The sequence below is a fragment of the Populus alba genome, chromosome 13 (genome assembly GCF_005239225.2).
Source record: "Populus alba chromosome 13, ASM523922v2, whole genome shotgun sequence".
Lineage (NCBI taxonomy): Eukaryota > Viridiplantae > Streptophyta > Magnoliopsida > Malpighiales > Salicaceae > Populus > Populus alba.
The window spans coordinates 1,561,555-1,585,978 of record NC_133296.1 but is presented as its reverse complement, the minus strand read 5'-3'; the positions used below and the strand labels follow the sequence as shown (position 1 = coordinate 1,585,978).

Genomic DNA, 24,424 nt, shown 5'->3' with positions numbered 1-24,424 from the left:
GGGCCAGGTTTTCCGATAGAGGATCCATCAACATTCCATTTGAATCTATTCGTCATAGGGGGAGACCACATAATACCAATCCTCAACTTTTGAGAATTAGTCCACCGAACCAGACCTTCAGCAGATCGAAGCAAATCTGAGGAGGAGTAGGGAAAATCCGGTTCAATAGCCTTTAACCATAAGCAAAGCCGAGTAACAATAAGGAAGAACAAAGTATCATAATCTGGGATCTTCTGCTTAAATATTACATCATTGCGAAGAAGCCACATAGACCATGTCGCAGAAAAGAACAACATCACCCATACTTTTTTCTGAAATTTGCCATAAACCAAAGAGTCCCACTGAGAGAAGAGATTTGCCAAGTTCCTTGGACAACACCAAGCTAAGCCCCACCAATTGATGATTTTAGACCAAATGAGCCAGTGCTTGTAGCAATGAATAAAAAGGTGGTCGACCATTTCTTCCTCAGCCAAGCAGATCGGACAGATTGCAGCTGAGATATCCAGTATGCCTCTTTTAACTAACATGCTGCGGGTGTTGATTTTGTTGATGATGGTCATCCAACAAAAAACCTCTACTTTAGGTGGGACGAGACCTCTCCAAATCCCCTTAAAGGAGAAGACAGTGTTCAATGGAGAACTAGGAGATAAAAGCCCACATAGAGATTTAACCGAGTATCTTCCTGTGTTATTGGCTTTCCAGACAAGCCGATCCTCTGCTTCTTTGTCCAGTTGCATTCTTGACAGAATAGCGTACATTTGAGTAAGAAGTCCAGTATTCCGGCCTCTCAAATCTCTGATCCAGGAGAAAACCCAGCACCATGCATGACCATCCCACATTCCCATCTTTTCTAGGCTGGCGTCTTTATCGTTGGACAACTGAAATAGAGTAGGGAACTTCTCTGCCAATCTGCCATTGCCTGTCCAGTCATCAAGCCAAAACTTAATCCATTTTCCATTGCCAACTAGCATCACAGTGTTATTAGTCACAATATTCCGCAATCTAGAATCTTTGCCACAGTAATTAACAAGCCGAGACCATGTGCTTCCAGCACCTGTGATATGATCCTGCGGTATAAGACTGTGGTATTTAGGATTGTAAATGCTTGTAATCACATCCTTCCACATGCTCGACTCCTCAGAGCCATACCTCCATAGCCATTTGAATAGTAGAGCTTTATTTTTGTTTTGCAGAGATCCAATGCCAAGTCCACCAGCACTCTTTGGCATCGACACAGTTGGCCAGCCAACATTGCATATAGACTTGCCTTCCTCTTTTCCGGACCACAAAAAGCATCTAAACTTCTTTTCAATTGCTGTTGAAACCGCCACAGGCATAGGGAACAGAGAGAGAAAGTAAATTGGCAAGTTGCTAAGAACCGATTTAATTAAGCATAACCTTCCCCCTATCGATAAGAGCTTCCCTTTCCATGCAACCAACCTAGAGCTGATATTTTGAATGATAGGATTCCACATCAGAAGTCTGCAGGAATTTGCACCAATGGGGAGGCCAAGATATTTGAAAGGGAGGTGCCCTTGCTTACATCTTAGTGTCTGTGCAGTGTAATCACACACGTGATCTTCTATACCCACACCAAAGATACTGCTTTTGGAGAAGTTAACTTTCAAGCCTGACATGAGCTCAAAGCCACAATAGTATGCGCTTAACATTCTGCATGCTTTCTAAGGAGGCTGAACTAAAAATGAGTGTGTCGTCTGCAAACTGTAGATGAGATAAATGAAAACCAGCCTGCCCGATGCTCACTCCCTCAATCAGCCCCAGATCACACCCTCGTTGTAGCATGCAGCTCAACCCCTGCACCGCAATGTTGAAGAGAAAAGGAGAAAGAGGGTCTCCTTGACGAAGCCCTTTTTCTAAACTGAATTCCTTTGTGGGGGAGCCGTTTACCAGCACAGACATCTTGGCTGTTGATATACATTGCATAATCCAGCCTCGCCATCGACTTCCAAAACCCATACTGGCCATGACTTCATTCACATAGTCCCATAACACTGAATCAAATGCTTTGTGGAAGTCTAGTTTAAAGAGATATCCTTTGCCCTTTTTCTTCTTCATGAAGTTAATTGCCTCGTTGGCGATCAACACACTATCCAGAATTTGCCTTCCTTTTATGAAAGCATTTTGGTGGTCACTGATGACTTCAGGCAGAACTCGTTTCACTCTGGATGCTAGCAGTTTTGAGATAATTTTGTAGAGGCTGCCTACCAAGCTGATAGGCCTAAAATCCTGCAGCTTATTGGCTCCTTTTACCTTTGGGATAAGGGTGACAAAAGAGCTGTTGATGCCTGGAGGAAGAATATTAGTCCGGTAAAATTCATCCACCATTTGAACAATGTCCCCGCCAATGATGTTCCAAGATTTCTTGATGAAGAAGAAGTTGATACCATCGGGACCTGGTGCTTTGTTTCCTTCACAATCCCACACAGCAGTTTTGACCTCATCAGCAGAGAATGGCAGTTCTAAAGCAGTCGAGGACGAGGGCTGAAGCTTTAGGAAATTCAGATTATTGCAGGAGGCTCTTGGTCTATCTGTAAAAGAGTACAACTTGCTGAAGAAATTGAATACAGCCATCTTCACATCACCGGGTTTCGTCAAAGTGGCTCCGTCAACATCCAGAGAAAAGATTTGATTCTTTTTCTGGCGTGTTGTAGCAGATAAATGGAAGAAGCGGGTGTTCCTATCTCCAAGTTTGCACCACTGCACTCTTGACTTTTGATGCCATGCAGACTCTTGCATTCTGTATAACGTTCTAAGATTGGCAGAGATTATGTTGCTTCGGAGTAATTCATTAGCTGATAAGTCTCTACTCTCTCTTTGAGAATCTAGGATGTCTGCTTCAATTTCTAGAGACGAGATCTTGCTAGAAGTGTTGCCCACAACATCTCTGCTCCATTTCTTGCATCTATCTTTTAATAACTTTAAGGCTACAGCCATACTTCGTTTGCCAGAGCTTGAATTTGAGGCTGTATTCCAGTAGAGCTGAACCATCTTCACAAATTCAGAGTTTAGCCACCAACAATTCATCATCCGAACAGGCTTTGGTCCCCAGTTTGTAGAGTCTACCAGCATATGTAATGGTCTGTGATCTGAAAAATTCTTCGGGAGTCCATACAGAGTAGATGATGGAAGATGTTGCAGCCAATCGCCCGTCACAAACATTCTATCAATACGGCTTGCAGCATTTCCTCTAGACCACGTAAACTTCTTTCCATTTAAGGGGAGTTCAATCAGACCACAACTGTCAACACACATCTTGAAACTTAGCATGGAGGATGAGATTTTAGAGCTACCTTTCCTATCTGAAGGGGTGAGAGTTTCATTAAAGTCCCCTGCAAGACACCATGGTTTGCTAATGCTGTTTGTAAAAGACACAAGATAATCCCAGACCTCCTTCTTTAATAAACCATCATTTGGGGCGTAAACCAAAGAGACCATACATTCCAAATTATACCGAGACAGTACCCCTTCAATATTTAGAATATGACCATTCATAGCCACTGAACAATTAGAAACACAGAAAGATGCCGTATTCCATATGCAGAGAATACCCCCGGAAAGGCCTAGAGAAGGCACTGCAAACCAGTCCCTAGAATGTCTACCCCAGATTGAGTTGATAGTGCAATCATCAATATTTTCAAGTTTTGTCTCCAGAATACCCAAAATATCTAGATTAAATTTTCTAACAAGAGACCTCGCACAACTTTTCTTGTCTCTACCTCCTATACCACATGAATTCCAAATAATAATACTACTCATCAAAAGGAATAATAACCATACCTTGGACAAGAACTGAATAGTGAGCTCACTATTTCTTCCTTCTAATCCACTCCTCCTGCTCTTTTTCAATAAAACCTTGTAGTGTCTGTGTCATGAGATGGCTGTCCTCATGACTTTGCAATATTGCTTTTCCCACCACCCAGCAAGAGTTCGCTTCATCCCTGGGGTCAGGATGCACAGTCTCAGGTGTTTGTTTGTTAGTTGATGAGGAAAAAAGAACTTGCACACTGCTTGCATCATCCTCTCTAGCTAGGTCCCTTCCAGATCGAATAATAGCATTTCTATTCATGATTCCATTATCGGATACTGAATACTCAGTGATTCCCATCTCAGCTTGTTTAGAGCTTCGATTTTCCATTTTGCGCGATTTTCTTCTTTTGAAGGATGAAGATTTACGAGACAACTTTCTTGCCTTATTGCGTTGGGATCTCCTGTTCTGTAAATTCAAATCACACAGTTCGATTGGATCTGCAATGGAAGAAATAAAGTTGGCAAAAGATGGCCCACTGCTTGGGATAACACTTGATATCTGGCCCATATTGGATGGCTTCTGGATTTCATCTTGGCCCATCATTGTCAAATCTTCGCTAATGCAACCGGTTTGCTTGTCCAGCCCATATTTCTTGAAAAAACATCTTGTTTGTTGCACATCTGTCTCTATGCACTGAGTTGTAGCCACCCCAACATATTCATAAGGAACCAAAGCCAAACGGTTACTATAATCGTACATACAATCGTCTGATGGAGCTGCATGTCTGCAGACCTCCGTGATTTCTGGATGCAGGTACTCCGATGATATGGCAGATGTGAGAGATGCGTTGTCAACCTGGTTCTGGTTATCCCATGCACATAAGAACTCAAACTCAACATTTGGTCTTATAGCCCTGGGAATTGATACTGCCGGAATAATTTCCACTTCCACTTCCCCTGTTTCATCATCGGATAGCACAGATTCCGTGTAGAGAGAGACATCCATGGAGTGCTTGACTGTTGTGAGTGAGGGGATTAGATCACCCTTAATTTCTTGCAAGCTAACATCGACTTGTGTTCCATCAAGCTCGAGAATCACTTGATCGTTCAAAGGTTCCAACTTTCTAGTATTAATGAGAACTCTGATTCCAGAGATGGATCCCTGACTAACACATGTTGTATCATAGCCAATAATGTTTCCCCAACTCTGCAGGAGAATGTCAATGCAATTTTTGTTCCAGCCTTCCATTGGTAGGCCAAAAATTGCTAACCAAGCGAATCGATCATGAGCTCTAGTGCTTCCTTCCCATTGTCTGAGGTTAGTAAAAAGTGATTGCAATAAAGACCCCTCCTTTGCTTGTTCTTGTTGTACACTCAACCGGTCCACAAAAGTGATGATCCCCTGGCTGGCACCTAAAAATCTGAAGCTCACTGTGTTATCAACGGTTTGTAATATTTTTGCCTCCATGGTTGCGACATCGACATTGGGCAATATATTCCCTACCAAACTCCTATAAAGCCATTCCTTATCTTCATCTGTGGAGACATACTGCATCATTCTTCTTTTCGTACTGATCGGATGGGGTTTTGTATTTGTGAGAACCTCAATAAATGATCTGTTGTCTCGCAACGTAGACTTTGTGTTTTGTGTTTTGACAGGCTTTGGGCTGGGTTTTGGCGATGTAGGGGGAGGCCTAATGGGGTGAAGTTTAGCTGGATTCACTCTCAGCTTATATGTATCAAACCAGATGGTGTTAGCTTGATCGCATAGATCAGATATCGGAACAGGAGATAAGATGTCCACAAAGCCAAAACGTCTTCCAAGAACGGTCTTTCGTGTAGATATAAAGAGTTTGGTAACTCGACCAAGCTTGCAAAATGCTCTTTTCAGATCTTGGTATTCCACCCACGAGGGAAATCTTTCAAAAAAGAGTTTAACTTGTTCTGGGCCATAAGGAGTGATGATACAGGGTGTAGGGTCAGGTGCTTTGAAGATGGGGACAGAGGATGTAGTAGGGACAGATGCATGGTTCCTGAATGGGAGTTTTTGGGAGGTTAAGGTTGCTATGTTCAGGTGAGGGTGAGGGTGAGGGATGTGTTTGTTATGGTGATCTGATGGTTTTTTTGTCGTGAGGGCGATGGTGGGTTGAGAGCGAATCATGTTGTTCACACGGTTTCTGTTGCTATCATGGAACTAAGTTTCCCAGCAGTAGCTAGATGCAGAGCTGGTTAAAACAGCTTAATATCTCTGAACTGCCTCTCTCCTTCTTAGAAGCAGAAACCCAACTGGACGAAACACCAACACTGGCATCTCCTTCGCCATATAGTTGCTTCTCTGTTCGGCTGTCTCTAGGGGAGGAGAGTGGAGGCTGGCCTGGTAAGCTGATGAACCAGATCCGAAAACGAAACCAGCTGGGAAAGAATTCCTTTATTGCTGATGTGAAGGCAGGTACTGATGGCGATGAAGATAACAAGATCCAATTGAATCAAGCTACGATGCAGGCGGGATTGGACCTGGAGCTTCGATTAGGGTCCGATCCACACGAATCATCTACGAGGTCGAGTCACAGAGAATTCCTTTGATCATAGTGAGCTGCCAGATGTTCGGGATTGTTTACTGGATGCTCCTTTGCTCAGTGTTTTACGAGCAAAACTCCAGATATTGATGTCACGCAGCGAGAGAAGCTGATCTGCTGCTTTTTCCTTTGGATTCACCTTCTTCTTCTCCTTTACAAGCGGCTCTGTTGGTTCGAAGATGGAGGAGAGAGTGGCTGGGAGGCTGATTTGGTGGTCGGTGGAGCCCGATCTTTGCTGCGAGGACACTGCAGTCAATTAGTGGAGGTGGAGGTGGAGGGCAGGGAGGAGGTGGTGGTGGTATACAACATAGAGAATATATATATCTGAATTAGAGATTTTCATAGCTAGCCATGCATAAACTCTTCTACTCTACGGACTTCTTGGTCAGCAACAATATCTGCAGTGTGATTACCCTCCTCCTTATTTTTTATAAGTAAAAGGTTACAATGTGAGCTTTCAATCAATCTGTTGTTACATAGGCTTTGGTGGTCGTCGGTTAATTTGCTGTGAATGTGGTAGTGGCGTGGCTGTTGCTAGTGAGAGGCTGGTCTTGGATGAGGGAGAGAGGAAAAACTGCTGTGTTCGGTGAAGATAAAGGAGATGGGTTGTATTTTGGCTGGAAAAAAAGGCAACTATGGTGGTGTAAGAGTGGTCGGCGGTAGTGAAACCGTCAGGGGAGATGGAGGAGAAAGGTAGCTGAGGAGCTAGGATTTTTAAGTTTTTTTTTTTTTGGCTCAGCTAACCGTTTGTTTGTGAGGGTTTTTTACTTGATTTGTATAGAGGATAAAAGAGGGGGAAGTAGTTTCTGAAGTGACTTTTTTCGCATGGACCTACCCATATTAGGTGAAGCAAATCTGGATGTGATGATTAGTTCATTGATAACCGGAAGACATTCTATCTTGATAGATGGAAGGGTCAAATGCTCAAAACACAGTACAATTTTGGATTGTGTCGGGGACAATAACTTGAGAGGTAAAACCTATGCACGAGTTGAATCTGTTTTGCATTTTTCATAAGCGACAATGATGGACTATCTGTAACATTGAACTTTACTGCTAGCTTTATGGATAAGTTGAAGTTCATAAACATTATCATACAATGGTAATGGGCAACTGTATATGTACTTGCCATGTTTCTAGGCAGCTTCCGACCCTTCGAGTCTTTCTCTTCAAGATCATGCCCCTTTTGCTTCCATTTAATACACTCACATGGGAGTTGTATTGGTGGCGCCACCCCCAATTTTGTTCTATCTGAAACCTCCTTTTTGGAGGCTGCATTTACAATTTTCACTTGTAATTCTCACGCTTTGGACCCCCCCCCCCACCTCTTTCTTCACAAGCTATTGTTTCCCATGTCAACTTTCTTTTTGTAACCTATATACCTAGCTACAGAGAGAAGTTATTCTCCATTACCTAATTTGTAATGCACCATATTGTCACGCAAATACGACACATTACCCGAAGTTTCATTGCTTTGAATTTGAACCAAAAAGATAAATGATGTTAACACACTGCCAAATGACATGTTGCTTCTTTTCCTTCTTTTCTATCACTAGTTTGATCCAGAAAGTTGGATCCAGAGGGACCATCACTGAGTTTGCACTATAATCTGTAAGATATATCCCTTTCCGACAGTATTTTAGACCTTAATCCATCCATTTGCATAAATAGCCTTGCTTGAAGAACTGATTGAGTGGTTGCTGTATCGATCACTTCATATTATTTATGGAGTATTATTTTCAATGCATAGAGAATGATGGGTATATTTACGACATTACAATTCAAATGTAGGATAAATTTTTCTCAACTTGAACTTGACTGCTTTGCAAGATGATTACCACCAAACTTCTATATTCCGCTCAGGAGATCTTCACCTGATATTTAGAAAGATCCCTTGTTAAAAGTGGAGATCTTTAGTAAAGAGAAACTGCCTTCTCACTCCTATCTTCATCCTTGTCTGGTCCACGAGGAGCTGTAAGAGTAGCAGTAAAGGGAGATGGGCAAACCAGGGCTAAAAGACTAGGCTCTGAGACCGGCAAAGAAGCTGGAGGTGAAAAGCAAGGCGACCAAAGGCCTAAGGGAGAAGTAGAGGTATAGAGTTAATTAGAAAGCAGGCTAAGAAGCCGAAGGCTAATAAAAAGAACCCTAATTGGGACTGCAGCTGGAAGGGAAGGAGTGGAATTTGCTCCCCCAGTGGAATTCGCTTTCAGCTCTTACTGGCTTCGTCTCGTACTCGTGTATTAGCTACAGCACCCGCATAAGCGGGAACTAGTCCTATCACTGACCTCCTTAATTCTCATTGCCTGGTCAACATGAAACCAAACGATCTGAGTGGATCAACTGCTTTGGCAGCTGGGCCCATCACTGTAGAGCATCCTATTCCCCACTAATCTATTCGAACTCCGGCGATGGAATGGCAACCAAGAGGAGGCCCCATAAGCTTCGAAGTTTTCCAGGGCATATCAGTTACTTCCTTCCAGGGCGGACTGACCTGGGGCCGCGTCGTTGGCTCACTGGAACCCATACACCAGTGATCTGCTTCACTGCTGTCTGATATCCCCATCTCTCTTTCTTACCTACCCTCTCAACTTCCCGTTTGGATATCACAGAGAAAATCCTATACTCTAGCTTTCATTCCCCGCTGGCTGACTTGCCTGCGCTTGGAGATTCGAGCACAACAAAGAGCTGATTTACGGAATTTCTTCACATCTGTCCGCTTTCAAACCAAGCGTGAAAAGTCAGTGCTTCCTTAGATTTTGATAGAGACAAAGATCTTTAAGCTGAAAACTGGAGTTTAGGGTGCCTATAATATGAGGTCTGAACCCATATTTGGTTTGAATCTCACGTGCCTATTGGTGACTTTAAATGCCTAACAAAACATCAATTTCCAAATTCAAAGCTTTGATTTTTGATACAAGTGGTAGGAGTTCCTTTTATTAGTCTTTATTACAGCAAAATCTACATAGGCCTTGGACTTGACTGATTCATAAATCTAGATGAACCAGTGGAAGATACAGAAGAGAGGTTCTTGACCAGAGGGACGAGTGACTGAACAACATCTGTCATTAAAGGCCGATAATCTGCTTCTGGTTGCACACACACTGCTGCAATAGCAGCTACCTGTGATGAAATTAACAACAGCGTTCACCAATTTAGTTGGAAATTTTAGCTTTAGGGATACGTCAACATGCTGAAAGGATTAGAACTAAGAGGCAAGTACCTGAATCAAATCCTTCATTGAATACTGGCCTTGTAATGCTGGATCAACCATTTCCACTATCTTATCTCTGTTAGTTAGCCTTGGAAGAGCCTGCGAATTCATATAATAACAGGAACTCAGGAATTTGTAGCTAACAAACTTGGAAAGTCCTTACTAATTATCTATCAGAGCATGCTAGTGCATTTTTTACAGTCGATAAATGGTTGGTGAACTAACCCAGGGGACAAGAACATGTTCACCGGAGGGCCGCTTGGTATCAATCGGTATGCGACCAGTTAAGATCTGTAAAAGAACAACTCCATAGCTGTATACATCTGATTTTGTGGTAAGCTTGCCAGTTGAAGCATACCTAAACATGACAGAAAATAATCAAGCATTAACACAAGGAGCTTCAGAACCAACTAATTACTTTCAAGTACAATTTTTAACTTGTTGGTTGATGAAATCATTTGATGCTATCCCAAGATATTTGGTATCAATAAACTTGGTAGTGAAACTAATTAAAAACCTAATGTAAAATTCTCTTTTGAGCATGACCTTTCGCTTTCCATAACAGTCAGAAGATGAAGAAAATGACATGCTGCCTTGTGGGAAATTTCATTGCCCATGTGCAATCTTATATGACAATTGACATTGCATTGATAGTGTTTGTTCATGAAAATTGAGATGCGGGACAGATGATGGATCACTCACTCTGGTGCTAGATAACCAGTGGTCCCCAGAACACGCGTCGAATTCTGACCGTTGATCCTGTCCGAATCTATCTTAGCCAATCCGAAATCAGAAACCTTAGCCCTAAAATCTTGGTCTAGTAAAATGTTACTACACTTGAAGTCACGGTGGATAACTGCTGGGATAGTATGCTCATGAAGGAACTCCAGGGCCCTAGCACAACCAAGGGCTATCCTCAATCGTGTCCCCCATTCCAAAGGTCGATATTGCTTGTGATGGAGATGGTGTTGAAGACTACCATTATGCATAAATTCAAATATTAGGATTCTATGGTTTTGGTCAGCACAATAACCAAGTAGCTCCACCAGGTATGGTGAGTGCAACCTGCTTAGCAAATCTACCTGCAATATGGAGATAGAAAATGGCACAATGTATCACACACCATGTGCAAGGTTTGGTAGCATTCAATACATAAGAGTAGGTAGCTTGATAGATAGAAATATTTATGCATGTATTTCAAGTTCTACAAACAACTTTTCTCTTAAATTCTTATATATTGACTTTGCAACCCCATTTGAGCATTTGAAGTTTTGACTTTAAGCCTCTTAGGTCATTATTAAACTTTAACGGCAAATATAGAGATTGGGAAACAGGAAGATAACAGACCAAGAAGAGAGGCCAGATGAGGCCAAGAGTTAATAAATGAAGTCACTTGCCTCTACCCTGAATGCCCGCTCTCCTTGCTTCCCTTCTCTATGGAGCATCTTAATTGCAGCCACAGTCCCATCACTTAGGGTACCTCTATACACCACTCCATACCCTCCATTCCCTATCACATTTGATGCGTTGAATTTGTTTGTGGCAATCTCAAGCTCTTTGTATGTGAAAACTTGGACTCCTTTGTGTTTACTTGGAGGCTTATGACCCAAATTGCTTCCATATAGACATCCACCGTTAACATCTGACATGTTTCCAAACATACACGGCACAAGAGAAAATATGCATGAACCAGGTAATTCACATTTTAAGATGATTAGAGATAAATAAAATGGTCCTGAAGATTAGATGTTGAAAATTTACTTTCCAAACACAAAGAAAATCAAAATGAATAAAAATCATAGGAAGAACTTTGACATGGAGCAATTACCTGGGCTTGAAGTGAAGCTTATGGTGGTATGAGCAATGAACTTGCTAGTGTTGCAACTGCTCAAGTCTTTGCAACTGCCTCTATTCTTAGAAGATTTGAGTCTTCTTACCATTGCTATAATAAGAAAGATTGTGAGAACTAGAACGACAGAAATAGCTGATATGATGATTATAAGGATAGAGGTGGAAGAGAGGATGCCATGACGGTGATCATGGAGTTGAGAATGCAAGCTATGATGCTTATTGGTATGGTTTCCATGTGACTTTGCAGGTTCACCAGTGGTGCTAGGTTCCATGAGCACAAAGAGCAAGAAAGAAAAATGAGAGAGAGAGAGATGGGAATGATAATGTGTGGCGCAAGAATGTATAAGAGAGGGTTAAGTTTCCCTTCCTAGGAGGTCACGTTGCCTAGGCTGACAGAGAATTCCACTATCTACCCCTCTCTTGCTCGTGAGTACTGAAGGTCTTTTGTGTACTTCATTCGTCCCTTCTTTTGTATTTTGTAAGGAGAAGTCATTGTCAATATTGTAGCAGAAAAAGATTGGAACCTTTTGCACCATTTTCACTTCTATACTCATTAGCTCAATCAATACATATGTTTGACTTATATCCCTAGTTGGAGCTGATAATGCTGATTTCTTAAGCAATGGCATAAACCAAATTTTGTCATAACCCTAGGCATGCAATTTCCGCAAGGCTAAGTTACCACATAGGTCAAAAATTCCTTATTATGGTTGAGGCTGTCTTGCAGGATTATTCCAAGGGCAAGAATTGTGATCATAGACTCATCTGTTGCATTGAATTCAGGGAAACCAGAAGCACCCCGTGATCAAACAGCCATAGCCCCTATGTAAAATATTTTTAATTTACAGGAAGATTTCCGGTCAGTGAAGCTAAAATCACATCCTTTATCCGATCCCTCCCAAGAGTCAATTTGCCTTGCCAAATATTTTGATTTTTAATTATACTAGAACACAGCTCATTTTCTACTACTATAGTGGATGAGACCATTGGACTCTTCTTCACCTTAGTTAAATTGGTGTCATAAATTTTCCTTGCACCGAAAATTTTGCTCCACCTCCCCCACTTGAGCTTTGAGAAAGACAGCAAGACCTGCCCTCCCAACCCCAGCTATAGCAGGATATCACTATCTGTATGGGCTGGGCCATTGACCCTTTTTCTTCCATGTCTCCAAAACAGGGACCCTCCAATCCCTGAGATAGAGATAATTAAGAGCTGTCAATGCTCATCTGCAAGTCACACAGGTCATGTGGCAATCACAATTTAATACAAAACTGCAAGCCTTCGGTTTAGGAAAAGAAATAAATTCAAGTTGGGACCAGGTCCGATATAATTAAAAGAAGTTAGTGCTATACTACAATGCCATCTCATGTTACCTCTATCAGAAAAGCCATTCAAATTTCAGATCCAGAATGATATTCTCACCTACCTAAACCACCAAGTTGCCATCTTCTTACGTCAAGGGCTCTGGCATTGATCAATGTCAATGGTGTCGTCAACTGCTAGCTAAAGAGACCAGTTTACGTGTGCAAAATGGAACCTTTGATTGGCAAACTGACCATCAATATATACAGAATCTCCATGCAAAATCTTAGCATTAACCATCATACCTCTTCCAATTGAATAGCCGTATAAATTTCCACATGTTTGCCATTCCATTAAACAAAACTGTTATACAATGTGACATGAAAGTAAATATTGGACATTAACTTGTAAGCAAAACCAACTGGATTCCCATTTTTGTAGGAAAGCCAGACATGTCCTACGACAATGCTTTATGCCTAGCCAAAACAGGCAACTCAATAGCCTGGCAATGCTTCTATTGGCGGGTGCATAGCTACAGTTATCCACTTCAGTTACAAGATTTTACAGTTTCGTCAATCATCTGGGAAACCAAGAAACGTGTTCATAAGCTTGGCAACCGGTGTGGCATCACCTGATGGGTACGGAAGGAGGGACTCCACATTCATATCAGATATTGTCTGATGAAGCGTTTGAGGATGAGCACAATATAAATGCTTCCTCTCTGCTAGTTCTTCTGCAAGTTCACTTTGATGATTGTCCATCAAATCTTCATTTACCACTACAATTAGAGGTTTACCAAGCTGCAGAGTTTCAAATATGCTCCCAGACCCTGCCCAACAGATAGAACCAGTTAATGACCACTCCAGCATCCAAATTAAGTGCTTATCACTGTGGTAGCACATAGTTACCCGACTTTTTTTTTATCTCAAAGATTTTACCTTGAGATAGATACTTCACTAAATTATGAAGACATCAATGCATATCAAGACATCGTATAGCTTTGACCAGCTTAAAATTTCCCCCCTCCATCCCCTCTCAACTCTTCCTTTCTTTCATGTGAAAAGTACAGATTCTCTAGACCTTTCCAAGTAAAAACTGAAAAAGCCGCAGTGCAACATCACAATCACCAGATTAATAGTTAATCTGAAAAGTTCCAGTTGACATTCAGCAACCAAATTAGTAAAATTTATCTTTAATTTAAAGAAGTTAAGCATTCTCCTAAACACTCACAGGCACATGATGGGCTACATTTACCAAATAACAGAGAGCCTGAATTATTTCGTGAACCACGTTATATCGGCAACTCTCTCAATGATCTGCATCATTACAGATAAGAATAAAGCAGTAAAATGACTTTGACCAGTTTACCACTTTTGTGGACACAAAAGGGCAGGAATAGAAATCCTTATGGGCTATAAAACAAGTACAAGGAGCACAAGGTATCTACCTCATTTTGAATAATGAAACTTTCTGTGTTAATGATTCTCCTTTATAGAAATTGTAAAGGGGCACAAGATAACCTTGCTTCTAATGATGAAATCTGTAATTTTCCTCCAGATCGGTACTGACAATGATGTTTCCCCATGTTTACTAATTCACCTGATTTCAACTATTGTCTAATACTTTCAAGTCCTAGCCTATGGTGCTGTATACTAGAACAGAACCTGGCTTAACCCCACCAGCAGCATTTCGCTGCAAGGTAATCCTCAATTGCAGAAAAAAAAGGGTACATTTTACCCACATTTTCTGTCATGCTAAAATATAATAGTGCGTGTGAGCTTAGGTGTGAATAATATAGTAGTAATAAAGGGAAATATAACCCTGACATCCACCGAATATCAAAGATAAATAATAGCTTACCTGCATGGCTGATGATAAGAGATGCTGATCTCAGATGGTCTGCAATGCTTGGAGAAAAAGTGAAGTAATCAACAGCCAGAGATCCATCTTCTCCATCACACTGCATTTAAAAGGAACTTATAAGAAATGTGAAGAAAGCATGAATTTGAAGAGTAATATGTCCAAGGAAAGAATCAAGTGGAAAAGGAAAGACCCAATAGTCCCCAAAAACCCAACCTACTAAGAATCTTAAAAACCCAAATTATAAGCCTTCACTAAAGAAAGATGTAGTTGAGCTTGCGATAACGGGTGATTCTAAATAGTCATGTATGGGTCTGCCACAACTAGATGAGAATCTATTCTAAACAGATTACATGGAGGGCCTAGCAGATATATATATGGACCAGTGGAATAGGTCCAGGCTCAAAAGAAGGTCTGCTCGTGCCAGATCAAAATCACAACTTAAAAGAGCCATAATTTTTTATCCGACTGTTGAATCGCACTCAAATTTTTATAGGAATTTCTGGAGTAGCCAAAGAATCACTACTCTGACCATTAGATCTTTAGATTTTGAAAATCTCGCCCCGAGACCCGGGTTTTGACATTTTTTGTGTTTTTCCTTGTTATTTTCAGATTTCATGCTTCTTTCTTTTGTAATTTCAGATTTTTATTTTATTTCCTTGTTGAGTTTAGGTTTCTGGTCTATTTAAGGCTTTGTAAACCTCCTAAAAAGGAGGGACTTGAGGATTGTTATTATAAAGAAAATAAAACTTGTGAACTTGGAGTTCATATCTGCAGTTCCTTTTGCTCATTAAAATTCTTGTGTGTTTTTTTTGTTTGTTGTTATCTTTAGCTTTTGTCGGGAGAAGAGCTGATATAAGAGTTTAGGTTAGAGCCAATTATCCAGCATATTTATGACAAGACATCTCTATAAAACTCCTTCCCTCACCCTCAGGAATCAAAAACTCAACATCTGATCAAACCAAGAAGGACAAATGCAAGAGTGAAAAGGGAATGAACTATAAGAGAGAATACCTTAGTAGGAGTGTAGGATCCTCGACCCATTTGAATAACAAGGTCGGTATACCCTTTTCTTAATAACTCTTGTTTGACTTCCTTAGTATCCATTGTTCTCACTAGAGCATCAAACAATGTAGTTCCTACAGTTACAAATACCACTTTCTTCTCTTGCTTCACACTATCCCCGGAATCTCCCATTTTACCTTGTCTGGTGATTTTTCACTATCCAACCAACTACAAAACCCAAATAAAAATCAAAGGAACACATTACAAAACAAGTACGAGTGTCTTCATTCAACTTCTCGGTTCCTTATACTTGCACATTCCCATATTCACATTCTACATGTTGAGAAAATTATAATTATAATCTCACATCTTATTTCATTCTTAGATATTAAAAAAAGGATTAGAAGATCAAATCATAAGATTAGCAAGACTGTACAAACGATAGATATGTACAATTCCAAAAATTAACATTGTATCATATTATTAAGCATAAAGTTAGAGAATAATACCTTACACTTGTATAAGTAGCGTTTTAATCACCAACCCATCATTAACAGCGGGGCCGATTCTCATTAAAATAACCACAACGTTAACTTCAAAGTTCAAATTCACACTAAACGCAAAAATCACATCTAGTTACAACTCAAACTAATTCTTCCTTAAAAATTGAAAATTTATGTTTTTTTCATGTTAAAGTTTCCTACTTGACAGATTAATATGTTTTCATATTGCAACGAATTAAATTTCACCAAATGGGAATTTAGAAACAACATTATATATCTAGCAAAACCCACAACTTGAAACCATGAGAAATAATATAATTCTATATCCATATCTCATTCCACATTGAATTCAATTACTAATTAGACACTAAAATTCGCTTCAAAGGAACAAAAGGAAGATCGAAATGAATGCAGATGATGATAACAGCAACTGGGTTTTCTGTATTTTGCTCATTTTGATAGTAAAGTTTAATCTTTACATCTCTTGATAAGTCAAAAATGCAATCCTAATGACAGTGAAAACAAGGAAAAAAAAAGGTTTTTGAGTTTGGGTTACCTTGTTTTGATGGAAGATGAATTAGCCTCAGCCTTTGTATTCTTGTTTCTGTTTTTCCAATTCAATTAGGCAGCTCCTTCGACAGAGAGAGAGAGAGGGACAGAGACAGTTAAAAGTGGGGAAGAGGTGACTCTGTTTTGTCATTGGTTACAGGTTATCTGAAAGTAGGGAAACTTTATATTTGGTCCTTAAACTAAAAATTTATTCATTTGGGTCTCTCACCTGTTGGAATTTCTTGGTTGAGTACCATATTTTAAATCCATTAATAAATTGCATTTAGGATGCATATTTTATACGATAAAAAATCACTAGGTTAAGGACAGTTTAACATTTTTTTCCTAAAAACATCTGCTATAATTTTAAAATGGTGGACAGTGGACCAAATTGGAAAATTATAATAATTGAAGATCTGGTTAAGAACATGTTTTAATTTTCTACCTACCCTAATTTGGACGCAGAATGACACACACAGACACAAGTAGGAAATAGTTTATCCTTGACAACAGAGTTAGGTAATACATTGTGAGGGTGTTAGCTTCGCTGGGAGGTGCTATCATGGCTGGTCATGGAGAAAATGCAGCTGACAATATAGTTGCTGATGCAATTAATGAAGTTGATTACCATGCAGATGGAAATGAATATATAGATAGTGATGATAATGGTTTTGATGAATTTGAGGGTGATAGGCCAGATGTTAATGTAGTTGATAATGATAAGGACTGTTAAGAGAATGAAGGGAATGAGGCTGATGAGGAGAAATATGATAATGAGGAGAATGAAGAGAATGATTGTGGTGATTATTATGCTCAGGATGAGGAAGAGATTGAGGTGGAAAGATTCATTGATGAATCCTCTGAGGATGAGGACATATTTTGAAGTGCAAGTTAAATTGTCCATGATGAATCTAACAAAACCAGTGGTCATAACAAGCCTAGAATCCCAAGACAGAATGTTAAGGAAGCATTGAATGAAGCGGATGATGATGATGATGATGATGATGATGATGGGTTTGATATTGGAAAAGTAAGAAATTAGAATCTCCATATGAATTTGGAGATGAAAAATTGGAGAGTTTAATACTGAGAAGGACATGTCCAATCCATACTTTAAGCATGGTCTCAGTTTTGCCAACAGAGATTATTTAGGGAAGTATTAAGAAGGTTTTTAGGTGTTTAGATGCTTGAAGGATGACAAGGATAGAGTTACTGCTAAATATAAAGAGAGGTGTGGCTGGAGGATTCATGCTGCAAAGTTTGGTAGGAGACATTCCAGGTTAGAACATATAGGAGAAAACATAATTGTGGCTGGCATTTCAAGAACAGAAATGTGGAGGGGAATGGTTAGACCAGAACCATGTAAAGCCTTTTAGAGATGATAAGAACTGGAAGTTAGAGGCCTTTATGAGGGATATCAGCAGGGATTTTTAAGCAGGGCTTTCATGTCTACTACGTATAGGGCAAGGAGGGTGGCTCTAGAAGAATTGTTGGAGATCACAAGAAATCATGTTAAGAATGAAGCTATCCCACCAGCACCAGGCTTGAATCCTGTTTTTGAGAGTGTTCATCGGCTTTGCAGGACAAATGCAAGGCTTTCTTGCTTATAGATCTCTAGCATAGATGGAGCTTTTCTGAAAGGACGTTATGGCGGTCAAATACTCAGTGTAGTTGCAAGGGATGCTAATGACAATTTCTTCTCACTTGCAATGGCAGTTGTGCTACAAGAGTCAATTCCAAGGCAACCTGGCTGTGGTTTTTACAGCATCTTTTCACTGCTAATGGACCTGCAGAGATAATTGGATGAAGTCTTGTATCTCATATTTGTTATGTTGTTTTAATATATGTTTTTCTATATTTAACCGTACATTTGATTAAGAACATGGTAGTTTTATCAACATGAGGAGGTAAAATGTGTTTTTATACCAAAAATTTTACATCACTGTGCTAATTTTTTTAAAAAAAAAAACAGTGAACATGGTTTAACAGGGATACTGTGTTGGGCATCTTCGAGCCAACTTCAGAGATACAGAACATCTGGACAGAATTTCAGCAAGACATGACAGAGTTTCAACAATCCAGATATATGCATGCAACATATGGTTTGCAAAGGATCGAATTTCAACAAAGACAAATATACGCAATTTGCACATGGAATGTAGAAGATAGAAACTGAAAGGAAGCTCCTGTAGAGCTCCCTGCTCCATAAAAGTTTGCCAAAACAGAGGTCTTACCATATTAGGATGCACCTCGACAAAATAATTAATGATGCATTAAAGGATACACGGAGAAGCATTCATGGTAACACGGTTTGGAGATGACAGAGATGGCATGGATAACCTCATCCCTTACATCACCACCTTCCACCCTTTTATAAACTAGAAAAATAATTAGAAAATACCAAAGAAATATTCCGTAGGCATGAAGATTCAATCAGCATTTTTAATGCTAATAGAATAAACGATAGAATACTATTATTGAAAACTTCTCTCGGCCGACCAGATTTTCTATTTCGTCAGCACAGCATTTTCATCAACGTTTCTATTTTATTTTAAAAAAAAAATGGGAAAATTCTGCTTTTCAAAGCTAAAGGATCTTCAGGGTCCGTTGCCCACAGCAAACACAACCTGGATTCTTACACATTCAAACACTGGATCCCTCCTCTCTTTGATTCTCTTAAAAATCCTTAAGGTGTCGTTTCTAAGAACTACAATACGAGTGGCCGGGGACGGTACTATGACGACGAGAGGGGGTGACGCCGTTGAGGGCGATTGTCATTGTTGCTTTGTTAGCTCTGCACTCCTTCATGGTGTTCTTTTTAATAAACTAATTAATGCTTTTTAAAAAGCACACCAAGAACAATATTTGAGCTAACAAGGTGACCATGGCAATCGCCATGGAGGGTATCACCCCTGGTAGCAGCAGCAAAGCTGTACCCAGCCGCTTGCACTGTAGTTTTTGGAAACGACACCATAAGGAATTGTAAGAGAGAAGAGAATCGGTAGAGGAAGGATCCTGTTTTGGAAACGCACCGTGTGGGCTTCATCCTGCCATTAAAATGTCCGGAAGAAACTTCATAAAATTATAATTTTTATATGAAATATTTAATTAATTAAAATAAAAAAAAATTAAATTTTGATTATATCTCGCTTCATAATAACAGTATTTAGTAAATGTTATATTTTTAAAACACGGTATAATTAAACTATATTATTTTATTATATTTTTATATTTATTATGCCAATTTAAAAATTAAAATATATATTTATATTATATAGATAGAATTTCAAGGTTATGTGTGTTTAAGAGTTTTTAACCTAAAAAAAAAAACAAACCGTGTATGGATTTATTATTATCTTTAATGAGGACCCTTCTTGCCTTCTTCTCTCCACCGAGCTTTCCCAGTCAACCAAGTTAACAAATTATATTAAATTTAATATGATTCAAATAATTTAAAAATAATATATATAAAAATAACAATAAAAAATATTATTAAGTATTAAAATATGAACAGTACGTACGTAGATCTTCCGCCAACTAATGTAGCTTACCCAGATCCCATCAAAACCAAAGCAGAAAGTCTCCATAAGAAAACTTGGAACAAAACCTGTTCAAAGATGGGTTCCTCCTCAAGTAGACATGGAAGAAACCACCCCCAGAACAACAATCTCCACCACCGTCAAAACCAACCAGACCCTTCCCTGCCTTCCTCCACAACCACCCCAATTCAACAACTTGCCTCTTTCTCCACCAACAATACCAATAACCTTCCCTCGCAAAGCAGTTCGATACCATCTAGTAATAATTTTTATACAAATACTATACAGCCAACATCATCATCACCACCACAACAAGGGCCACAAAGTTATTATTTTGCAGCAAATGCACCATATACTACTCCTCCTATGATTCCCACAAGTTCTGCTTACGGTTCTTTTAGTTACCATCACCATCCTCCTCCTCCCCAGCTTCCTCTTCCTTTCAACAATAATGGGTGGGCCCCGTATAATTATCGTCAACCTGGTTTCATGGGCCCACAAATACCACCACCACAGGTGAAGCCTCATAATTCAGGAGTTGTGCAGCAGCCACGTTATGTTGACCATAATCACGCAAAGACAATCAAGAATGTTGTGAATGTGAACAAGGCCAGTATTAAAGTTGTTGCTGATGAGAATAATTCGGATTGTCACTTGGTTTCCTTCACTTTTGATGCTGTTGTTGATGGCAGGTACTATTCAAATTACTTTCTTAATGATGCTAGTGTTTGTGATTTTAGTGGGTGGGGGGGGTTGTTGTTTGTGATTTGAAGTGTGAATTTGAATAATTTATCATTGGTAATTGAGAATTATTGTAGTCTAGAGGGAATTGGTGCTGGAAAGATTTAGAATTTCTTTTGTTTGGTGTTGTGACATTCAAAAATTCTACTGTTGAATTTTGTGGTAAATTGAGTTGAAACTATTCTGTAAGAGCCTTAGAATATAAAATCCTTCCTTGACTTTATGTTGAAAGCAAATGGATGAGTGAATCCGTATGTGTACAGATTAATTGCTCTGTATCATGATCAGAACCTCCATTGGAAAGACAGGTGATTCAATTTTGGGAGGGATTCACAATTGAAAAGCTGAATAATTTGAAAAGATTATAGGATAACGATATCAATTAGAGTAACTTATTTTATTTAAGTTTACCATCATTGAAATATGAATTACATTAGGAGAATTATCGTGGTTTATAAAGTTGCAGGCTATTATTGGTTTCCTGGTTGAAACAAAACATCAGTCCTCTTTAGTTATCATTTTCATATTAAAGGGATAAGGATTTTCTTTTTGGTTGGTTTTAGATTGGTGGATGGAATTTAGTTTATTTTAATTTGTGTTGGTAGTAGTTCCTTCTTTCCAATCGGCTGTGGTAAGTATAGAGGCGATTTGGCAATGATCCTGTGGCAGTTGTGATAGAGCTTGTATTCATCATGTGATAAAAGTGGCATGCTAGTCATGTTAATATACTTTTGGCAATGATCCTTTGGCAATTGTGATAGAGCTTGTATTCATCATATGATAAAAGTGGCATGCTAGTCATGTTAATGTACTTTTGGAAATGGTTGGATGGATGATTGTGAGCCTGCTAGCTTTTTTGTGATGGGGGTGGAAATTGGTATTGAGGTTGCTACTGTGGAATGGTGTTGGCTGGACTGGCATCTGTAGTGGATTTGGATTATGAAATAACTTCCAGTAAAGCGTTTGTTTTCATCTAGGGCACTGTACAATTTGATTTTTGGGTATTTAACCATTCATTGTTTAGATTTTTAGTTGGAACCATGTTGAAGTGTCAAGCTAGTTAATTTTTATTTTAAAATTTTGATTAACTCAGCAATTTGCTTAGTAAGATCTTGTTAGTTTTCAATGTTCAGAAAATATAAACTTCTATTATTGATGTTTAGCTCATGTTTTATTATTTAGTTAGCTAGCTTGATCTAAAGCTCTTTTATTATCCCTCCAAGTTCTTTTGACAGTGACTGCTATTATACCAATACAAGTGACTGCTACAAAAGAAATTTTCATTTGAAATTCTTGGTTTAAGGCCATTAATAATGAAGATCTAATTTATGATTTTCAAGTTGCCTTTTACAATATGTTGCAAGCTTTGGAATGCACTCATTTTTATGCTGACCTTTGGAGTTCAAGAAAAAACTTGCTTTGTATGGTTATGGTAATGGTTTGGCGGATGTTTGAGCTTTGATGAGAAAATTTTACAATATGTGACATTTCTTTTTCTTTTCAATGGCAGCGTCACCATATTTTATTTTGGAAAGGAAGGACACAATTGTACATTTATGCCAGCATACCCTGAAATCTATATTCCAAGGAAAATCCCCTTTGAGAAAGGAGTGGGTAAAAAATTCTCTCAAGCATCAGGAACTGGCATTGACCTGGGATTTTTTGAGTTGGATCAGCTATCAAAGCCCTCACCCGAGGAAGATATCTTCCCGCTTGTTATCTTTGCTGAAGCATGCTCACCCTCTCTCTCTACTTCTACGAGCCAAGAGCCCGGCAAGCCTCTGCCTACCATGTCTACCCATGCACAAATAACTGAAGCTGTCTTGGAGAAAAAAAATGAAGGCCATTTTCAAGTAAAAGTAGTCAAGCAAATCTTATGGATTGATGGGATTCGTTATGAGTTGCGAGAGATCTATGGCATTGCCAATTCTGACAGTGCGGGCTTTGATGAGATTGATTCAGGAACAGAATGTGTTATTTGCATGAGTGAGCCAAAGGATACAGCCATTCTACCTTGTCGGCATATGGTGAGGATGCTGGACTTTACCTATTTATTTGCCAATTCTGACACTTTCTTACCATGCACCACCCTTCTTGCATCTGCTACTGCATCAAATAAACAACAAATTTCTTCATTGGCAGTGCTTGTGCAGCGGATGTGCGAAGGAGTTGCGGTCTCGATCAGATACGTGTCCTATATGTCGCCAACCTATCCAGGAACTTATGGAGATCAAGGTTAACAAGAGTGGGAGTTCTTAACCATTTTCGTTCATGCAAGATTTCCAGAGTGGCTATTTCTTGTCTTTGTTCTCCATTTATTTGTCTAAATGAAATCTTACCCTTGTCTTTTTTCTCACTTTCTTGCATAGCAATACTCCTGTACTCTTCCCTGTTTCTTTATAGCTCATCCTGAGTAAATAACCACTACACCAATGAATGAGGATTGCTGGAAATGTCTATGAAGAATTGAAGCGCAGAGTTTGACACACTAGAGCTGCCTTAGGGTTTGTGAGATGGCAATTTTCTTTATACAATGAAAGGTTGATTTAGTTTTTTCCTTCTTCTGTATAAATTTGATACATTTTTAATAAAGAAAAGAGCATCGTCAATTTTTTTATTTTTTTTTTCTTATAGAGATTGTAATGTATTTACTTTCACAAGGAGGATAAATTGGTCTTGTTATAAATAAATAAATAAAAACCAGTTAAGGATTGGTATGATAGTCTTATAGATATTAAAATTCAATTGATTTGAGAGGTGAGATTTTTTTATATAATTATATTATCTAATGAGTGATTAATAAGGTGTAATTATTTTACATAGTAAGTAATTAATAAAATATAGATATTATCAAAGTCAAATTGAAAAATGAATCTGAAATATATATTTATATCATAGAATATTTATAACTTTTAAATTTAATATAATATATATACGTGTATAATATATATAATTGTATCATCACGTGTGTGGATGTACATTATTTTTTATATTAATAATAAATAGTAGTGAAGTAATTAATGATAATATCATAATAAACATTATAATATCAAAATTTCTTGACTCAGATAATCTATTGGATTTTGTTTTGGGCTTAATTCTCTCTGACTACAAACGTTTTTTTGGGCCTGGGTAATTTTTTGGGCTTTTCTTCTATTATATCTCATTTTTGTTGGGTGTTGATCCATGCAGTGAAGTCCATAAAACGTAATAAATTTAAAATATTACTTTCACAAGGAGGTCTCGTGAAATTTCACGTGCTCATAAAATATTACTAATTATTTTTTAGATTTATTTTTTAAAAAATAAATATAAATAGAATAGAGAAATTTTAGATGCCAATATTATTATTATTGGTGGGTTATGGGTGTTATTTTTTCTCTCCTCTTCATGTTTGTATAATTGTATTTTTTTTAAAAAAAAATGTATTCGAAAAATAACTTATAGAACATCACTTACTTTCCAATAATTTTTTTATTTTTCTGAACTCGAATACATGATTAACCAGTAATTACAAAA

At 38.7% G+C, this 24,424-nt stretch overlaps 3 protein-coding genes across 7 annotated transcripts; 1 reads left to right on the top strand and 2 right to left on the bottom strand.

Annotated features, from left to right (window-relative positions):
• Positions 1–9,228: 9,228 nt before the first annotated feature.
• Positions 9,229–11,798, bottom strand: LOC118060825 (probable serine/threonine-protein kinase PBL7). Its single transcript, XM_073403749.1, has 6 exons — positions 11,384–11,798; positions 10,949–11,197; positions 10,258–10,633; positions 9,781–9,913; positions 9,565–9,654; positions 9,229–9,464 (listed from the first exon to the last, which is right to left on the bottom strand). Exons 1-6 carry the CDS (start codon positions 11,676–11,678, stop codon positions 9,303–9,305), a joined length of 1,305 nt encoding a protein of 434 aa, XP_073259850.1. The 5' UTR covers positions 11,679–11,798; the 3' UTR covers positions 9,229–9,302.
• A 1,229-nt stretch (positions 11,799–13,027) lies between these two features.
• On the bottom strand, positions 13,028–16,776 carry LOC118060824 (uncharacterized). Of its 5 annotated transcripts, none has more exons than XM_035074113.2 (4): positions 16,633–16,776; positions 15,583–15,801; positions 14,569–14,668; positions 13,028–13,537 (listed from the first exon to the last, which is right to left on the bottom strand). In XM_035074113.2, the coding sequence occupies exons 2-4, from the start codon at positions 15,763–15,765 to the stop codon at positions 13,281–13,283; spliced, it is 540 nt and encodes a 179-aa protein (XP_034930004.1). In that variant the 5' UTR covers positions 15,766–15,801; positions 16,633–16,776; the 3' UTR covers positions 13,028–13,280. The 5 variants fall into 5 exon arrangements, 3 of the variants coding, with proteins under 3 accessions (XP_034930004.1, XP_034930005.1, XP_034930006.1); XM_035074114.2 differs by having other exon boundaries at positions 15,583–15,906; positions 16,633–16,746; XM_035074115.2 differs by lacking the exon at positions 16,633–16,776 and adding an exon at positions 16,083–16,626.
• Positions 16,777–20,156: 3,380 nt separating this feature from the next.
• On the top strand, positions 20,157–23,522 carry LOC118060821 (probable E3 ubiquitin-protein ligase LUL4). The gene is made up of 3 exons (XM_035074112.2): positions 20,157–20,856; positions 22,416–22,932; positions 23,048–23,522. The coding sequence occupies exons 1-3, from the start codon at positions 20,243–20,245 to the stop codon at positions 23,162–23,164; spliced, it is 1,248 nt and encodes a 415-aa protein (XP_034930003.1). The 5' UTR covers positions 20,157–20,242; the 3' UTR covers positions 23,165–23,522.
• The last annotated feature ends 902 nt before the right edge of the window (positions 23,523–24,424 follow it).